The 20,074-nt window shown below is 40.8% G+C and overlaps 2 protein-coding genes across 3 annotated transcripts in view; one reads left to right on the forward strand and one right to left on the reverse strand.

Annotated features, from left to right (window-relative positions):
* Nucleotides 1-5,167, forward strand: part of AASDH (aminoadipate-semialdehyde dehydrogenase) — a 36,866-nt gene extending 31,699 nt beyond the window's left edge. The window contains exons 13-15 of the mRNA XM_087724700.1: nt 586-711; nt 1,796-1,927; nt 4,763-5,167. Coding sequence (XP_087580826.1) covers nt 586-711; nt 1,796-1,927; nt 4,763-5,164 — 660 coding nt within the window. The 3' untranslated portion in view covers nt 5,165-5,167. The remainder of the gene's footprint in view (nt 1-585; nt 712-1,795; nt 1,928-4,762) is intronic.
* A 4,536-nt stretch (nt 5,168-9,703) lies between these two features.
* The window catches only part of CRACD (capping protein inhibiting regulator of actin dynamics), a 171,442-nt gene continuing 161,071 nt past the window's right edge, over nt 9,704-20,074 (reverse strand). The window contains exons 9-12 of one of the 2 annotated variants that reach the window (XM_087724709.1): nt 17,736-17,926; nt 14,687-14,855; nt 11,929-12,085; nt 9,704-10,506 (exon numbers count right to left, since the gene is read on the reverse strand). In XM_087724709.1, the coding sequence (XP_087580835.1) occupies nt 10,491-10,506; nt 11,929-12,085; nt 14,687-14,855; nt 17,736-17,926 (533 nt within the window). In that variant the 3' untranslated portion in view covers nt 9,704-10,490. Of the gene's footprint in view, nt 10,507-11,047; nt 12,086-14,686; nt 14,856-17,735; nt 17,927-20,074 lie in introns of those variants that run through there. The other variant, XM_087724708.1, reaches the window with a different exon arrangement.

A 20,074-nucleotide genomic window follows, 5' to 3' on the forward strand; every position in this document is an offset into this window, starting at 1 on the left:
TTCAGTGGAATGAATGCCCCGTCAGGGCACTAAGAACTGCAGCCTTAGATGTTGATGTTTAAAATCGAATTCCAGTTCCAGAGTATATTGTCAACAGGAACTGTAGCTACTGGCCTTGCTTTGGTTTTTATTGATAGCTTAAAAATATTTCGGTTCCACTTCTTATTTTAAATGTCCCAAAATACAGTACTGACCACTCTAGCCGTTTTAATTATTTAACCACACCATTATTATTTTTTCGCTTCTGCTCAGAAAAATAAAACCCACAAGAGATCATACAGGTTTGCAGCCTGTGGTTCTTAATTCATTATTTCCGCCCTGGCCTTCAGCAAGCGAGAGCTTGGTGCTTGCCATGCTACTTTTATTATGCTTGCATGATATATGCTACAGCATTATTTTTTAACACAATATTTAAGGTACATCCTTCTTCTGTATTTTGCCCGGCTCAGGAATTCTGGGAGTTAAAATCCATAAGCCATAAAAGGGCCATTGTTTCCCCACCCCTGCTCTACAATGAGGCCCTCTATGTTAACCTTAAATTAAGATGTGTCACATTGTGAAATGTATATTTTGTTACTCTGACAGAAGAAGGAATGTGTTTGGAGGTTACACAGTCAATCTGGAGGTATATTTTCTTCTCCTCATCTACACCTGTTTCCACATCACCTGTACGTTGGTACTCTGGGAGGACAACTACTTGCTGTTAATCCTGTACGTAACTTCCTAGTTCTGCATGCATGAAGTTTTAGATTCACCACAGGCTTTGAAAACTCTGAATAAAGGGGCTGCAGAGAAGATGGCTTTTGATAATAACATTACAGTTACTGAACATACACCTCGTTCTTTTCCGATGCAAGGATTTCAAGCTACATTAGCGTATATTACTTCAAAGTAATTATAGAAAGGGCACATGTTAAGGGATCAGAAGCTAATTGTTTTATTTATCAGATCCTTGTAATTTAATTCTTTTGGAATTGTAACCATCTATGGTTGACTCAGCCTTCCATCCTTCCGAGGTGGGTAAAATGAGGACCCGGATTGTTGTTGGGGGCAATATGCTAACTCTGTAAACCGCTTAGAGAGGGCTGAAAGCCCTATGAAGCGGTATATAAGTCTAACTTGCTATTGCTAACTATTGCTATGCAAAATGGTATCGTATTTACAGAGATGTGTGCACAAGTAAAAATTAGTGAACGATTCTGCATAGGTATTACTGCAGGAGGGAATAAGCCCTCTTCATTATTTAATATGATCTCATGTTGCCTTACTTCAACAATAGATGTCTTTTCTTTAAAATATTTGAAATATAGGAAAGCAGAAACGGGAGCTGCTCCTTTGTTATCTGATTAAATTAGGTAACTATAACAAACTGTCTCTTCCTACGGAAGAAGGCATAGAGAATGACCTTGAAGGATAGGAAAAAGAGCTGTTACCAAGGCAATGGTTAGATAAACAGGGCTTGAGCCCAGAGTAGCAAAGTAATTAGAGAAAACAGCCCCTTCCCTAGCTCATATGAAGATGACGTAAGGAAGGGGGAAGCACATTCAGACTTGCAAGGTTCTGTAACTGTAGCTCTTACAATATAAGTAATCCTGTCCTATATGGCATCGGTTTCTATTACGATCTACCTTGTAAGATTGACATATAGGCGTTTCTGAGAATCTGAACTTGTAGGAACATGTTGCTTTTTAGTTAATTGCTTTGTTTCCAGTCTTTGTTTGAATGCCTTAATTCCTCATTAGTTTAACATTTGGAGCATCTTAAGGCAACTGGTGTCGATTATTTGCTTTTGCAGGTTATGGGGAAAACTGTTTGGAGAACCATTTGTGGGAAACCTATCTTCTCCTCACCACATTGCGACAAAGATTATGTATACGTTGGCTGCGTGGATGGAAATCTATACTGCTTTAGTCACTTTGGAGATCAGGTTAACATTATTGTACTATTTAATAGTTGAAACCTCTAAAATAACTAGATCAGCCTGGGTTGTTTTTACTATTAACTTTAGATTTGGTTTTTGTGTTGACCACAGAAGCTTTTTTAAAAAAATATCTGCCATTTTGCTTCTCACAGTAGTTTATTAAATGCCTGTGAAGAGACCCAAAATAGCCCAGGAAGCCACAGTATTCTTCCAAACTGGTCAAACTGGTCAAATGCAGCATACATCACTGTTCTGACCCCCCTCCTCCGTCCAGGAACAAAAGCCGAAAACCAACATAAATGAGAAGGTTTCTTTTAATCAGTCAAGACTCTTGTTGGCTGCAAGCCACATAAACAAAGAAATAAGCACTCTGGCAGCAAGTCCCACAAAGCTTGGCAGCAATGCAAACAAACTCTGGCAGCAATCCAGCCTGCCAAGTTTGTTCCTTGTTAGTCCTTAACGTTGACTTCTGCAAAAGGGCGTGGCACAAGCAGTCTCTTTTATAATCAGGAGAGGATCTCAATGAGCATCAGCTGAGCGTAATCATCTATAATTATGCAGTTCTTGCCGCCAAGTAGCCCTTCGGCGGCGTGCATCCCGGAACAACTCACAGGTGTTTTCTGGATCACTCCCTCTTGTCTCCTCCCCACTGATCCAAGGCTCCGGCGCCACCTGGTGGCCAACCAGTCTCTCCTCGCCCTGCTCGGAGTCGAACCCAGGGTCCAGGGTCCTCCACCTCCTCCAGGGCTGACTCATAAGACCCCTCGCTGTTGGAGTCTGGCGGCAGCTTCAACGGCTCCTGCCGGGCCACAACACATCACAATATATAAGAATCATAGGCTAAGTAACCAGAACTGGGCTCTCATACAACATGGAACTTGTGCCAGTCATAGAGGGGGGCAATTCAGGATGGGTATGAAACTCACTTGAGAAAAGAATACAGTGAGAATCCTGCTTTTGATTTGCTGCTCCAGAATACCGAAAAGCACAAGACATTATCAATGCAAGCAAAATGGTGCTATCCTGGCTTATTTTTCTAATCCTTTGACATCTGATATAGAAACTCTTGGTGCGAGAAGGGAAAATTGGATCCAATGTTGATAGCTTCTTCGTCAAACAATACTGAATGTTGTGACTGGGTGGGTTCTGAGATTGTGAGGAATTGTCACCTAGTCATTGTTGCTGCTGTCACACTTTCCTGTTGAGCAATCTGATGCAAAGAACCAACTGATTAATGCTTGTATCATTCTTGGTCTCTCGTGATTATACTTCATTTAGCTCCTTCCATCTCCATTCCTTTCTTCCTCTCCTCTACATTTCTTCTCACAGTGTCTTCTGCTCTGTTGATTTGCCTTAAAGGCGTTTTCGAATTGCTCTTTCAAAATTCTTCTTTCTTGCTCGTTTGTTCTCCCTGCCAATCGTTTGTTATCGTTCGCGTCTGTTTTTTTTTTCCAACCATGTAAATAATTGCAAAGAATGCATTCTTGCGTGTCATTTTCCTGTGGGTTTAAACATTTTGCCTCTTAATAACTTCGTATGCAACTCTCCCATCCGCATCTTGGGCTCTACTGATAGAGAATGCCTACTGGTACAATAAATAGTGACACCACAGCGATTGAGTGTAGAATGTCACCAGGGGTGGGCTGCAACCAGTTTAACAACTGGTTCAGTGATCGCAGGTGCCTAATGCATTTGCGCGCAACATTCACAATATAGCAATTTGAAGCTCAGCCACTTACCTTACAAGGCAGCCTTGATAACTAGAACAGTGGAGGCACGGAAAACAGCTGTGCCGTGAGAATCAGATGAGCCAGAAGGAAATATAGGAGATGATGCATTGACCAAGACTATCCTAGGGAAATGATTGTCAAAAATCATCACAAAGCCATCTTCATTTCTGGTATAACCTTGGTATTTTCTCCAGGGAACAATGGTAAAATTCTCCTTCTACTAAATTACTTGTGGCTCATTAATATATTGTTGTTGTTAGCTGTGAAGTCGTGTCCAACCCATCGCAACCCCATGGACAACGTTCCTCCAGGCCTTCCTGTACCATTCTCTGGAGCCCCATTTAAGCTCATGCCTACTGCTTTGGTGACTCCAGCCAGCCACCTCATTCTCTGTCATCCTCTTCTTTTGCCGTCAATCTTTCCTAGCATTAGGCTCTTCTCCAGTGAGTCCTTCCTTCTAATTAGTGTCCAAAGTATTTGAGTTTCATCTTCAGGATCTGGCCTTCTAAAAGGTTGATCTCCTCTAGGACTGACCGGTTTGATCGCCTTGCAATCCAAGGGACTCACAGGAGTCTTCTCCAGCACCATAGTCCAAAGGCTTCAATTCTTTGGTGCTCAGACTTTCTTATGATCCAACTTTCACAGCCATTCATTACAATTAGGAAAACCACACCCTTGACTGTACACACTTTTGTTGGCAGGGTGATGTCTCTGCTTTTTAGTATGCTGTCTAGATTTCCCATAGTTTTCCGCCCCAGGAGCAAGCGTCTTTAAGCGATATTAATAAATATCCTTTTAAAATGTTCTAGTCTATTTGGCATGCCCAATAGGATTATGTCTGACTCTTAACTAAAACAATTTGCTAAACTGTATGTTCAGCAGGTCCTCTCAATAAGCAAAAAAATGTACAAAAGTGCAATGCATTTGCCTGACTACGATATATATTTTAATTGATTGGAATAATTAGTCCTTTTCTTAGATATTTTGTAAACATGGCTATAAAGGTGAATGTTTGTATATGCATCATAAACTCATAACAATGTATACAATGATTCTATCACACTAACTGAATTTTCAATAACCAGTTTAATATTTTATTACTGTCCTACAGGTTTGGGCGTTTTCCAGCAGTGGACCAATCTTTTCATCACCCTGTGTTTCACCTTTTTCCAGAGATATATTCTTTGGGTCCCATGACTGCTTTATTTATTGCTGCAACAGGGAAGGAAATGTATTATGGAAGTTTGAAACTACATCCAGGGTTTATGCAACTCCATTTGTTTCCCGCAGTCCTAAGTTGGACAGTAAAACATTTCTGGTGGCGACCTCCACCGATGGCAAAATATGGATCCTGAATGCTGAAACTGGTGTGGCAGAAGGTAGAGGAGAACTTCCAGGAGAGGTTTTCTCTTCTCCTGTAGCCTGGGGATCGACAATTGTTGTAGGATGTAGAAACAACTACCTTTATTGTTTAGATCTGTGTTTATCTAAAGCTAATAAAATTCTGAAATGATGAGCTTTTTGGAGCTTTTAATTTTCTACTTGAGAGCTAAATGTTTGCCTTGGATACGAGGTGGCGCAGTGGTTAGAGTGCAGTACTGCAGGCTACTTCAGCTGACTGCTAGCTGCAGTTCGGCAGTTCAAATCTCACTGGCTCAAGGTTGACTCAGCTTTCCATCCTTCCAACGTGGGTAAAATGAGGACCCAGATTGTTAGGGGCAATAGGCTGACTCTGTAAACTGCTTAGAAAGGGCTGTAAAAAGCACTATGAAGCAGTATATAAGTAGAAGTGCTATTGCTTGGTGTGAACAATATGTAGGGGAGGAAAGCTAATTTTACACTTGATTTAAAGCATTTTAAAGTACCGAGTCAAGACCTCTATAAATCTGGGAGTTAGTGCTCTGCATTGAGTATTATATGCAAAATGGAATGTGATGCTTCTAGAAATCAGACTGATGAATATTTATTTATTTACAAATTTAAATATAAAATAAAAAATGATAACATATTTTGGCAGAAATTATTTGGGGTTGTGACTATGGTGCAGGCTAAAGGCCAAAGATTAGGCTATGTGGAAAAGATTATTGGATGTTGGAAATATCTAAAGAAATTATATGTTCAGTTCAGGAGATTTTGGTACATAATAAAACTTGCTGGGTACTAAAATTCTAAGTATAATTATGAAGGTTGGAAAGACATTGTCAAAAGAATAGCCAGAGTTCATGACATCAAAATAATATTGATTTCAATAAGATGGAAGATTTCTAACCAACACTGTGATTTTCTTTCATTACGGCTGCCCTTTTTATTTAGGGTGCTATAACAAGGATATTATAATATACTGTATAATTATATGATTATCATTATATAATGATAGTGTTATATGGTGCAGAAGAGCAATATCCTACAAAGAATAATTGTACGTAGGAACCTTTTGCGATATAGTTTCTAATTGAATCACTGCATGTCTTAACGCGATGTCCAAATACCGCAAAACAGGATTTCCAAAATTATGACTTACCGTATTTTTCAGAGTATAAGATGCACCAAGGTTTTGAAGAGGCAAATTTTAAAAATAAGTTTTTGCACTCTGCAAACCTCCCAAAAACGGCCCATTTGTCACGAAAATGGGCACTCCCCCCCCCCAAAGGCATGAATAGCCTTTAGGGGGCTTGCACAGTGCTCCTGGGGGGGGTAGTCGTGAAAACAGGCCCGTTTTTGTCAAAAAGATTGCACGCATAGCCTTAAGGAGGCTTATAGAGTACTCCTGGGGGCTGGGCGGGGGGTGGGGACAAAATTGAGCAAAAATCGGCCTGTTTTTCACTCCTTTTTTTGCCCTCCCCAGCCCCCAGGAGCATTCTATAAGCCTCCTAAAGGCTATGCACGGCCATTTTGGTGAAGGGGCGGGGTTTCGGGCATCAAAATACAGCAATGCTGTATTCAGTGTATAAGACGCACCCAGAATTTTTAAGGGAAAAAGGTTTGTTTGTTTGTTTTGTTTGACGCCTCTTCACCCATCGTGGGTATAGGCGACTTCCATGGAAATTTGGCGCCACTGTTTTCAGTCTTAAGGGAAAAAGGTGCATCTTATACTCTGAAAAATATGGTATTTATTTACCACTTTAAACCAAAAATAAGCCAGCCATCCTACATGTTAGTGTGATATTGAAGCATTGATTACCCATCTCGAACTAGTGTTTTCTCTTGTCTCAAGACATTTCAGCCAAACTTTTGAGGGAAGAGCATTGCTCGGTCTTTTTTTCTCCTTCTTTTCTATAGGTAGTCCTCAACTTACGACCACAATGGGGCCCAAAATTTCTGTCATAGGCGAGATATCCGTTAAGTGAATTCTGTCCCATTTTACAACCTTTCTTGCCACACTTGTTAACTGCAGTGGTTAAGTTAGTAACCTGGTTGTTAAGGGAATCTGCCTTTCCCATTGACTTTTTTGTCAAAAGGTCACAAAAAATATTCACATGACTCATAAATAAGAGTCAATTGCCAAAGGTCTGAATTTTGATCACGTGACCATTGGGGGATGCTTCAATGGTCATAAGTGTGAAAAATGGTCATAAGTCACTTTTTTCAGTGCCCTTTAACTTTGAAAGGTTAACAAATTGTTGTAAGATGAGGGCTACCTGTATTTTTAAACAGCGCTTAATAATGCCACATATAGTTGCAGTCTAATGTTTCCTCCCATTACTAATTATCAATGATTTGCTTTACTAAAAGTTTATGTCTTTCACATTTTTATGGTTTTTCTGAAATGAATCAGTAAATAAATAAAAAGTATTTTCTATAGAAACACAGCTATTTTATTTATATAGAACAAGTTTTCAGTCATAGACCATTTACATTAAAATTGTGACGATCAAAAACTGAAAATAGAAATTCTACTAACATAACCCTTAGTCATTGTTAATTTTGCCCTGGTTATAATATATTCTGAAAACAGTTATAGTCATATATTAATTCAGGCTCTTGCTTTAAGGTCACCAGACACATTTAACAAAAGATAATGAATAAATAAACCTACCAACTTTCAGCATATTATAGTTTAATTGGAATTAAAATGATATTAGTGTAAGAAACAATTGCACTTTAAAACATTTGAAAAATTAAAAAAGTACACAAAACGAAATCCACAATTATACATGTTTGTAATTTTATACACCACTTTAATCGAGGCTAATAATTCATAACCTCAAATAATATTTTGCCTTTATCTAGAAAAAGTTATGCCCCAAATACCTGTTAGTGTATAGGATAATTCAGTCACTGCTGATAATAAGTTCCATTCATGCCAATAAGGCTTGGATATGATTAACTGTCTCTGGGTAAGGACCAAGTGTATGTTACAAAAAAATAAAAAAATAAAATTGAGACCACAATTGTGCAAAGTGGTTTGATCAGTTTTAAAGTGTTGGAAGTTATTCCAGGTTTATTTGTTTATTAAGAAAGGCTTCAACAAAGCTTAAGTAAAGTAACACTTCATTGGTATTTAGTGCAAAAGTTCAAGTTGACCTTATGTGAAATGACAATGTTTTAAAACAGGCTTCTGGAAATGTTTACAAAGGAAATATTTTTATGTAGCCCAGCTTTGATCCAATCACTGGTGCAGAAATCGAGACCGTGAATACAAAACTCCGTTGCACGGAGAGCCAACAATTTGGCCTGCAGGAATGTCTCTGTACTCGCGGAAGAGCAGAGAATGTGATTCACCTGTTGTCTCGCGTCACCTGTGAAGTAGAGCAAAGGGAATCAGGGGTGGGATTCTACCAGTTCAGATCGCTTTGGGCGAACCTCCAAGATCAGCTGGGAGCGAACCGCCTGCCCCTGTGCTTTACCAACCTTTATCTTCTCAGCTGAGTCGCGCGGCAGAGTGGATTGCCCCGCCTCCGCTGTTTTCCTTCCCAAGCAGCAATCCGGGAGGCAAGTATTCTCTGAACTACGCATGCACAAGCGAAGCACCCTCAGAGAACTGGTTGTTAAACCGCTAGGATCTCACACCCCTGAAGGGAATAGATGCTCCATCGCTGTCCAGGAGTCTTTTAATGCTGAAGGATAATTAGGGCTGTAAGTGTTGATAATAAATAGGGATTGTGATGGTGGCTGATCCTGAAAGACCAGAGTAAAATTGGGAGAACAGAGAAGCAAAGGTCCAATGGCCCTTTACTCTTGTCTGGCTTCCCTGAATTGAACTACAGTTTTAATCCACTGTGAATCCTCATGCTTGAAAAGACTGCTTTAGAACTATTTACAAGACTATAAGCTCTGCATTAACCATCCCTAGTTTTGTTTCCCTTATTTCTCATGCAAAGGACACCTACTTTCCCCGCAAAATTACTTCTTTTGGTTTGCCTTGTCCACTTCACCAATATTCATCCCCCCCACCCCCATCCCGGGTCCTCTTTTACTCCAACTCTGTTCTCCCAATCTAGAAGTCTCATTGAGCTGGAGGAAATTATTACTTTCTTTGCAACAGCATGTTGACCCAAGTTATATGCACGTTAAAATGCTTGTAAATATATTATAGGCCACCTTTGGGTTAGGGAATTGTGTTACCCTTAGTCACAACACAACTGTACTAAATTTGCATCCACTTCTACTATACGTTGTTTGCAACGTATTCCGTAGGAGCTGTGTCTGGGGGTCACCTAGTTAAAACATTGCATTATCTACGATAATGAAAGCAGTGAATTGTGGGTGAGCAAAAAGTCTGACCGTCCAGAGCAGTGTTTCTCAACCTTGGCTATTTGAAGATGTCTGGATTTCAACTCCCAGAATTCCCCAGCCAGCGAATGCTGGCTGGGGAATTCTGGGAGTTGATGTCCAGACATCTTCAAGTAGCCAAGGTTGAGAAACACTGGTCCAGAGGAAACTCAAACTTGAACTGAAGATCCAAGTCATGACATCTTTTTAATGTCCCTGTAGATCGTTTAACTGCTGTAAGAGTTAATAAGAATTAACTCACACTGGATGAAATCTTCACATTTTTTGTGAATGGCAAAAAAGGTCATTATTTTTTCATTCTTCAAACTCCCACCTTGGCTCTATATACTGAGTTACTAGGAGGTCCTAACTTCATCCGCTGTTGTATTTCTAACAGGCTTTCCTGATCTCATTTAAGATGAGTCTTGAAGAAGTCCTGAATTCACTTAAAAGATCCAAGTGACAATGGCTACAAGAATAACTTTCTTTAGGACAGTTATACTCAGCTGTCAAACTTAGCATCTTTATGCTTCTCCATAAACACAATAAACATTTTCTCCTGCGCTTTTATATCTGTTCGGTAACTGCTTTTGTTGTGGTTTGTCTTGGACCAAAATTGCAATTTTTACACTGATCCTTGAATTAATGTTTTCCCTGATTCCAGAGGCATAGTGTGTGGGTTGGTATTTCTTGTTGTTTTGAGGTGGGATTTTCGAATGAGAATGTAATTTGGTAGGCTGCACTTCTCTGTCTTCAAAGTGTTTTCATTCCAAACTGATGTTGCAATGAAGAGAAATAGAAATACTGAATTCAAATTTTGTTCCAACCATTTTTTACCTGATGTTTAGTACAATACAACGCTTTTTTTTTTTTTGCATATTTACATGTCTAACTAGAAAATATAACTGATTGATAATTTAAGAATACCAGTTTTAAAGGGCAGCAGTACTCAGGGGGTAAAGAGGTCACATTTTCCTTACGATTAGCTTTTCAAATCAAAGACTTTCGTAGCTCAGCTGCAAGTCTATAAAACAGCAAAGATTTAGGAAGCGTCTTTATCTTTCTTGCTGTCCAGCTGGCTGGAATTTGGCAGTCCCAATTCAGTTCCCCTCGTTAAACCAATTCCATCATCTTGAACCAGATCTAATTCCAGGACAAAAAGTAATATGTATTAACACAATAGCTACATTTACACCGAGTGTCATTAACAGAAGCACTCGGCTCATAGTTTGCAAAGGTAATATGCAGTAGCAGGGCACAGATGTTGAAGAGGAAACTGCTAATGAAGCTTGGTGAACAGGATGATGGCCCCCTGGAATGAAGGGTAAAGGGGCTAGATTTTCCACCCAATTTGTCTGCTGTCCTCCAGATGTTGAAACTCAACACATCTAAGAGATAACCAACTGAAGAAGGTTGGATGACCCTCCTTTAGATAATAGGAATAGTATGGTGAAAAAGCCAAGATGGTGTCACTCAAGCTCCACCCATTGTTTCTGGGTGACAATTGTAGGTGCCATCTGGACATTTTTTTAACCACACCAGGTACATCTGGGGATAATTTTGCTTTCGGTCACTTAAAGATATTGTATATCATTATTCCTTGCATGACATGAACAATAGATTTAAGACTGGAAATCCTTTTTTTAAACTATATTTTTTCTCCTTGTACACCATTCTCCCCCACTTTTGTTATTAGTGCTGGGTGTATGTTTTGGTTTTGTTCTGTATTCTATTCTGCCTTTTATGATAAGACTGAAAATCATGATACAATTCTCTCCAAATACAATTGAGTTACTTATTCAGTGTGTTCTTATTGTACAGGGGGGTGAGGATAAAATGGAGGAGAGACAAGATATCTTGAGTTTCTACAGAGAGGAGGAGATATATACATATACGTATATATATATACATAAGTAAATAAATAAAAACATTATTGTTGCATGAATATATTTTTGGATATGAGGGAAATGCAGATGTAATAATGCAGTTTGCACGCAGGCTGTGAATGGTTCGGAGAATCATTTAGAGCAATACAAGAAGGAAATCTTTGATATAACATAACTTGAGTGTGTTAATGAGTGAATCATTAAATAAATTCCAGAAGTGTGACTGATGTTCAAAACTAAAAAAAACTCAGGAAAAACTCTTTAGAATAAAAACAAAATATGGTGCTTTCATTATCCCCAAATTACATTTCATTATTTCTGGAGACGTCCTTGCCCGATCCGAGGCAAATTATTCAAAGTTATCTCGTAACTATGGCAGAAGCACATCTTTCTTATTCCTGTACCTGAGTGGCATTTGTAAAAATGTCCAAGTAAAAATAATAAGTTTTACGGGAAGCTGACATTCAACAACACTGAAGCAGTGATTCTTAAAGTGGCCTTGAAACTCAAAATATACTAGCTTGAAAACATTCCTCTCATGATCAACAGTTCAATGTCTCTCATCAGTCGGAGTTCGCCTGTAAATGAGTTTGGGAGCATTTGCCAGGTGAGAATATGAATTAAAAAAAGGAAATGGCTCTCCAACCAGAGTAAAACACAAAAGCTAGAATCTATTTACTTGATGATCTGAGGACAGTCGCTCCACGCTTTCGCTTTTCTCTTGGCCAAGGCCAGCCAAGCAGGTTCGGTGGAGACGGGGTTAGCATCCGGTGTAGAGAATCTCTTGGTGACTTCTTTAGCCAAAGGTGACGACGAAAGGGAATCGGTGATCTCCACTGTGAGAGAATGAGGAAAAGGGTTAACCTTATTTGATTAATTTGTTGAACATGTACTAGATAACAGGTACGTAGAAACATGGACATGAACAAAGGAAATGAGGACAAATAAATGGGGACAGTAGGACAGGGATGGGAGGCACGCTGGTGCGCTTATGCACGCCCCCTTTAAGGACCTCTTAGGAATGGGGTGAGGTCCACGGTGGACAGTTTAAGGTTGAAGCTGTGAGGGTTAGAGGATGTAACAACAGAGTCAGGTAGAGCATTCCAGGCGTTGCTGAAGTCGTATTTTCTGCAATCGAGTTTGGAGCGGTTTACCTTGAGTTTGTATCTATTGTTTGCCCGTATATTATTGAGGATGAAGCTGAAGTAGTCATTGACAGGTAGCAGACAATTTTGTGTACTACGTTTAGGTCGGACCGTAGGTGGCGCAGTTCCAGATTGTTCAAGCCCAAAATTTCAAGCCCAGTGGCAAAAGGGATTCTGTCGTGAGCAGAGGAGTGGAGGACTCTTCTCGTGAAATACCTCTGGACTCGCTCAATTGTGTCAATGTCCAATATACAGTGTAGATTTCAGACAGATAAGCTGTATTCGAGAATTGGTCTGGCAAAAAATTTATATGCCCTAGTTTGCTGTATACAGTGTTACCGGAGAAGAAGCTTTGCAAAATTAGGTTAACAACTCATTGCTTTTTTGGGAATGCTGTTACAGTGGGCTCTGGGGCTTAGATCGTTTGAGATGGATACTCCTAGGCAGTGATGGGATTCAAATAATTTAACAACTGCTTCTCTAATGATTTCTTCCAACAATCAGTTCACCAAACTGCTCAGAAAGTTAACAACCGGTTCTCCCGAAGTGATGCAAACTGGCTGAATCAACCATTACAGCATCCTTATAGTCACGTAATCAAAATTCAGACTCTTGGCAGCTAACTCATATTTATGACGATTGCTGTATCCCAAGGTCATGTGAAGCCTCTTGGGACCTTTTGACAAGCAAAGTCAATGGGGGGAGCCAGGTTCATTTAAGAACCATGTTACTAACTTAATAACGCCAATGATTCACTTAACAACTATCTTGCTAAATGCACTTAACAAATATCTCACTTAGCAACAGGAATGTTGGCCTCACTTGTGGCCATAATTTGAGGACTACCTGTATTCTGTTCATCCGATTTGGAGAGAAGTAAATGAAATCAATGGTGCTATTTTAGGTTTATACTAAGTTGTATGTAGAGGATCTTAATTGTTCCAATATTGCCTCTCTCTGGATGCAATCCAAAGTATTTTTGAATTTGATATTTGGAAGATTGCCTTTCAAAAGAGAAGTCAGCCTGAACGTTTATAGAATAAGAATAGATTAGGGTGCTTAATTTATATCCTCCACAATAACTTATTCTGATGGTTATGGCTCTTTTATGCGAACTAGCTCCATCATTTAATGTTATTTTATGTTATGTTACTAGCAAAGCAACAATAAATTATATGAAGTGCATACAATTTTGCAGAGGCCTCCCTATTGTGTGCTGCCTTTCTATGAAATAAAATTAGTTCATTCCCTCTTGGTTTTATCCTCCAAAGCTATTGCTTGTTTTTTTTTAATCAACGAATCAGCTTTTAAGCCTGAATGGCAGCATTTAAGGACTATATAAACGAAGCCATAATTAGGAAACGGAGTAATCTGGAGATGATTTCTTCCATAAGCTTCATGGAACAACCTATTTATTATATCACCACCTCCATTGCTTGCTATCGTAGCTTATCATCGATTAACGCCTTAACCATCTGTATCCAAGGTTATAAATTGAGAAAAAGCAAGTTTGGGTTTGGAACTGGCTTCCATCTGACCTAAATGATTATTGAGAGTTTCCGTAGACATTTAGCTATGCATTTTGGGATGAATATCCTTCGAATGGTGCGGGAGTATGAATGGATTTCTAGGGGGGGAAATGGCAGACGACGGGATTCAGGTGACCCTGAGGGTGCAGACAAACCTCCAAGTGGCCTCAGCGACTCTCAGGAAGATTGCTAACAACCAGAGGACTGCAAGGAATATAAATCCTTCCATCCTCCACCATTCAGTCAGAACTGAGGATGCTTCTTGAATGAGCAAAACGTCTTCAAGTAAGACAGGAAAGACTAATTTCCATTTGAAAGAAAGCATCTATGGGGCGGTGAAAAAAGTGACTTGTGGCTGTTTTTCACACTTGTGACCATTACAGCATGCCAATAGTTATACGACCAGAATTGGGTCTGATTCATATTTACGACGGTTGCAGTGTCCCAGGGCCATGTGATCAGCCTTTGCGACCTTCTGACAAGCAAAGTCGATGGGGGGGAAACAGATTCACTTAACAACGGTGCTGCTAATTTAACAACTGTGGTGATTCACTTAACAAGTGAGGCCAGAAAAGTTGTAAAATAGGGGACAAGACTCATTTAACAAATTTCTCACTTAGCAGCATAGGCTTTGGGCTCGGCTGTGGTCGTAAGTCGAGGACTACCTGCACACAAGGCAAGGTGAACCAACAAGGTCTTACGTACACAACTGTCTCAGAAATAGAATTGCAGCTACGTTCGTGACCCAAAATGTAAACCATACCTGTGACGGACGAAGGGAGGGTATTCGATTTTTTGAGCTGTTCTCTACGTTCAAATCTTGATGTAGCCGTCTCCATTTTTTTCTCCTCTTCTGGGCCGGTGGACTTTTGCTGTATGTTTGACCTGCTCACATTATTGCTTTTATTATCGGCCTGGTTGTTCATGCTGGCCTAATATCAAAAGCAACAGTATAAACATGTGCTAAATATGAATATGTTTACAGTGCATACTCATATCGGTTGACTCAAATGTACAAAGTAAGGACAAAGGACTAGTTAGAAAGCATTTGTAAATGCCTGCAACCTTCCAGGTGCTATAAATCACATGGCAAGAATAGAATAGAATAGAATAGAATAGAATACAGAATAGAGAATAGAATACAGAATACAGAATAGAGAATAGAGAACAGAACAGGAATAGAATAGAGAATAGAATAGAATAGAATAGAATAGAATAGAATACAGAACAGAATAGAACAGAATACAGAATAGAGAACAGAACAGGAATAGAATAGATAATAGAATAGAATAGAATAGAATAGAATAGAATACAGAATACAGAACAGAATAGAACAGAATACAGAATAGAGAACAGAACAGGAATAGAATAGAATAGATAATAGAATAGAACAGAACACAGAATACAGAATAGAGAACAGAACAAGAATAGAATTGAATTGAATAAATAGAATAGAATAGAGAATAGAATAGAGAACAGAACAGAATGCAGAATAGGAATAGGAATAGGAATAGGAATAGAATAGAATAACTATTGTCATTTTGAATGTACACTACTTGGCATTCATTAAAAATGAAATTTTATTGAAGGGTCAATAAATTGGCTTAAAGGGTCACCAACTCCAATTTTACACTACATAAACATGACAAGATAAATAAATAAATACATACATACACATAATTATGTATATACCAGCATGTATTATATGACACAGAGAAACAACACACGTTTATGGCGAGAAAATACAGAGAATGTTTATGTGCAATGTGTGTGTGTAAGGGCTTCTTGCTCTTCCAATGGAACATCTTCATCAATATATTCATTTAATGAGTCCAGTGTCTGGTCTGGAGAGAATGGCCATAGCCAATTGAATAAATTATTATTAATAATAATTATGCCTTTGAAGACCACAGGGGGAAAAACTGCATTTAGTCCCATGTGCAATTTGCTTGCTGAGTAACCTTAATGGCTAGAAGCAAATTGCATCTATCTGGCAGATTCTGCATTGATTGTCAGCTTCACAAAATAGACAATAACAGAACCTTGTGTTTTTTTTCCCTTCTCTCTCCCTCTTATTGTCCCAGAGAAACAAAGGGAGCCAGTCTGAGTATCTTCCTCATGCTTTCTCCTCTCCCAGGGTTCAAGGCCTGCTTGGAGTCTTTTCGTTTCCCTGGCAGCTTCAAAATACCTCAGCCAAGGCCGTTTCCTGGGCTTCTCAAGTACAATGCAGTGGTTTTGACTTTGATTTTCTATCTTTAGTGTTTATAAGGAATGTGTTTTATTTTTGTTATGTTGTTTCTTTGCTTTTTGTTATATTGTGGGAGCTTTTTCTCTTTGTGTTGTAAGCTGCAATGAGCCTAGAACAGTGATGGCTAACCTTTTTGTCCTTGCGTGCCCAATGTGTGCGCCCCCGCATGTGCCTCGCCCCCCTGCGCATGCACACGTGACCTACCCCGCCCCCCATTTTGGGCCTAGCTGGCTTCCCTGATGCCTGGAACCAAAAACAGGGCATGTGAGGGCTGCACTGCACTCCCCCTGTGGTCCGTTTTGGGCCTAGCAGCCTCCCTGAAGCTTCCTGGGACCCAAAATGGCACGGGGGGGGGGATGCCACACCTTCCCCCACTCCCCCACACCCCTATGCATGTACATGTGACCCTCCCACTCATGCACACGCATCTCCCATATGCGCCCCGCCTCCTGAACGTATGCAGCAGAGACCCGAGAATCTGGTGGCTGGGGGGAGGCGCGTGCGCATGTGCGGTGGAGCTGAGCTCGGGTGACAGGTCACATGCCCACAGAGAGGGAAGTGCGTGTCACCTGTGGCATGCATGCTATAGGTTTGCCATCACAGGCCTAGAAGCTTTGGCAGGAGCCGCATTTGATAAAACAATTTTTAAAGAGGTAAATGTGAGGTGAAGAGGGTTGCCTCCATCTAAGCTGGGGATTTGCAACCTTAAACACTCAAAGAGCCATGTGGACCCATTTCCCACAGAAAAGAAAACACAAAGAGCCACAAAACCTGGGTGGGTGTGGCCAACTCAACGCCTCCCATGACATATTAAAGCCGCGGCTGGGTGCTTCGGGCCCATCCCCCTTTCCTTCATCCCGTCCTCCTAGATCCCATTCCCACCCCTCCAGCCCTCGTGTTAGTGAGGCAGGTACTGGTAGTGGCTGGGTTGGGACAGTGTCTTGCGTTGGAGAGCATCTCCCCAAGTGACTGACACCCGCAAGGACTGGAAAAAGCTGCAGCAAGACTGAGGCGCCAGAGATTCGGCTCCAGTCGCTTCTCTATCCCCTGCCATCAGCCTTATCTTCTCAAGCCAGGTGAGAGTGACTGGGAGAAGAGGACAAGAGGTGGGGCCAGCCAGTGGTCGGAACACCCAACAGAGAGCCATAGCAGAGGGCCCAAAGAGCCGCATGTGGCTCCGGAGCCACATATTGCTGCCCCGTTTTAAGCCATCATCCTCTCAAAGTAGTAATGTTGTTTTTTTTCTGTTTCTAGATTCAGAGCTTTACTTGAGTTTAATCATTTATTACCAGGGTGAGCAAATATGGTCATTTTATTGACCTGTGGACTTCAACTCCCAGAATTCCTGAGCCAGGAATAGCTGGCTTAGGAATTCTTTGGAATTGAAGTCCACACGTCATAAAATGACCATATTTGCCTATCTCTGGTGTACTATAATGAAAAGTTACAATACTTTGTTTATCCTGACCAGTTTTATTGCCCCTGCTAGCAGAAGATACCAGGCGCCCCAAACAATATACTCTTCCCTCCCCTCCCTTATTTTTTTCCCCGTTGAGATGCTTACATTTTCTTTAGCCAATTTCTCGGCCTGCTTGGCTTCTCTGGCTTGCCTCCTTTCCTCGCGGGTTGCTTGCTGCTCCCGAAAGCCCTTCTGTTTTTGCAACGCCAAAGTGATCCAGAGAGGCTGTGCGGTTTCCCCTTTCTCCATCACTTTTGAACCATCGATGGAATGTCTGCTCTGAAGAACTGGCCGTTCTGGAAGAGGGAACAGAACGCAAGAAAAGTCCATGGTTATGACGTTGGTGCTGATGGAAATGGAAGCAGTCCAAAAGAGGACATCCAAGAGACCTTGTATCTGTGGTGTCCAACCTCCTGCTTGAAACTTCTCCTAGCTACCGCTACAAATTCATCTCAAATAAGCCAGTGCACCAGTGGTGGGATTCAAATAATTTAACAACCCTGCCCTAATGACCATCTGGGTAGGTGCCAAAGTGAAGCTATGTTCAGATCTTAAAGCTGATTAAATAAAATTGATTTATGGAAAAATTGGCTGTGGTATATTTACATTGGAAGTTGATAATGAGGATGTTAGCATTTTGTATCTCAGAATATACATATACATATACATATACATATACACATACACCAGTGGTGGGATTCAAATAATTTAACAACCGGTTCTCTGCCCTAATGACCATCTGGGTAGGTGGGGCTCAGTGGTCATGTGACTGACTGGGCGTGGCCAACTCAACGCCACTCATATTGATGGGCGCTTCGCCTTAGCTGTTACAATGTAATAAGGGTTAACCGGAGAGGCAGTTTCTGTAAGAAGGGCAATAAAGATTAGGCTAGAAACAATACCAGAATGTTTCCTTCCTGCCTTCCTTACAGGATTAGCCCTGTAAAGTGGGGAAAAAGGAAAAGGAGATTTCTTCCAACAATCGGTTCTCTAAACTACTTAGACAGTTACCAACCGGTTCTCCCGAATAGGTACGAACTGGCTGAATCCCACCACTGCACTACACGTGTATATTTTCAGACATTTTTGATGGTCATCTGGCCTTGATGGTCATCTTATGTGCCTAATTTATTTCATTATGCCTATGTACAATCAATATGTTTTTATATTTTTAAAGCGTGCCCATTTCTCAGGGCGAGAAAAGTGGCACACAGAGCCATCTCTCCAGGCACTCTAGCCGTTGCCCGTTGCTCTTCCGTGTTCCGGAGTGCTAGCCCGCTGGTCTTCACATGTGCGGGAGTGCTGGAAACTGGAAGATCATCTTCCTGGTGGGCGCACGCATGCCAGGCAGCTGCTCTTCCAGTTTCTGGCATGCGCACACGCATTTCCATTTCAGCACTCAGTGCCGAAAAGGTTCGCCAACACTGACCTATGGTGTAGACCAGGGGTGTCAAACTCGATTTCATTGAGGGCCGCATCAGGGTTGTGCTTGACCTCGGGGGCAAGTGGGCGTGACTGGGGTGAGCATGGCCAGCTCGGTGTCCTGCAGCCCTCTGCCAGCAAAAACAGAGCCCAGGAGGGTTGCATGTGTTTTTGTTGGCCAAGGGCTGCAGGAGGTGGTCGCAGCTGAAAACGGAGCTGAAAACGGAGCTCAAGCTTCGTTTTTGCTGGCAGAGGCACCGCAGGCCAGTCCTTCACTGTTTCCAGGGCAACCCCGCAGGCCAGATCCTTGAGTTTGACACCCCTGGTTTAGACAATTTCAAAATCGTCTGTTTTCAAAGTCTGCATAGGCTTACCATCGTTCCAGCACATTGTTCTAAATCTATAAAACAAATCTGCTAGACACATTTGCTCCCATAGCATTCCTTGTGTGTTTCATCAAACATTTCCTTTCCTGCTAAGTTCTAAAAATTCATTGTCTTTCTCTCAGGCCATGAAAGGATGCATTTTTCTTCTTTAAAAAGGCAGAAAAGGGAGAATCTCTTATAGCACAGTGTTTCTTCCCCCAAATGCAAATATTTGTTAGTTGGAGCACCAATGGAGCACTATAAAATCCCATATTTTTGGTGGGAGCTTAATACACCTCTGGAAAACATCTGGAAAATACTTCCGTGCTGCCAACTTTCTCAAAGCTTTATTAACAAGCTTTGCATCCCTCAATTCCAATGTTGGCTGCCCTAAAAATGTCAGAACTAGTTTTAACTATAAGCAATCTGTGAGTACCAACACTTCTATCTATTTCTAGAAAGTGTGGGTGTTTAATTTGGGATACATTTAATATGCTATTCTGGGTTATCTGAGCAAATCTTTAAGCTTGTAGGGGGCACATAGAAGATGGAATATAGACTTCTAATTGCAGAATATCTGCAGAAAAGTCTTACACTCGAATGCAGGAAGAAGCAATGCAATGTCTGTAATATCAGAACAGTTCCACTAGCAAGGAC

This window comes from Thamnophis sirtalis, unplaced genomic scaffold (assembly GCF_051295495.1).
Source record: "Thamnophis sirtalis isolate CommonGarterSnake01/CBP01778 unplaced genomic scaffold, rThaSir2_p1.2 scaffold_10, whole genome shotgun sequence".
NCBI classification, from domain to species: domain Eukaryota; kingdom Metazoa; phylum Chordata; class Lepidosauria; order Squamata; family Natricidae; genus Thamnophis; species Thamnophis sirtalis.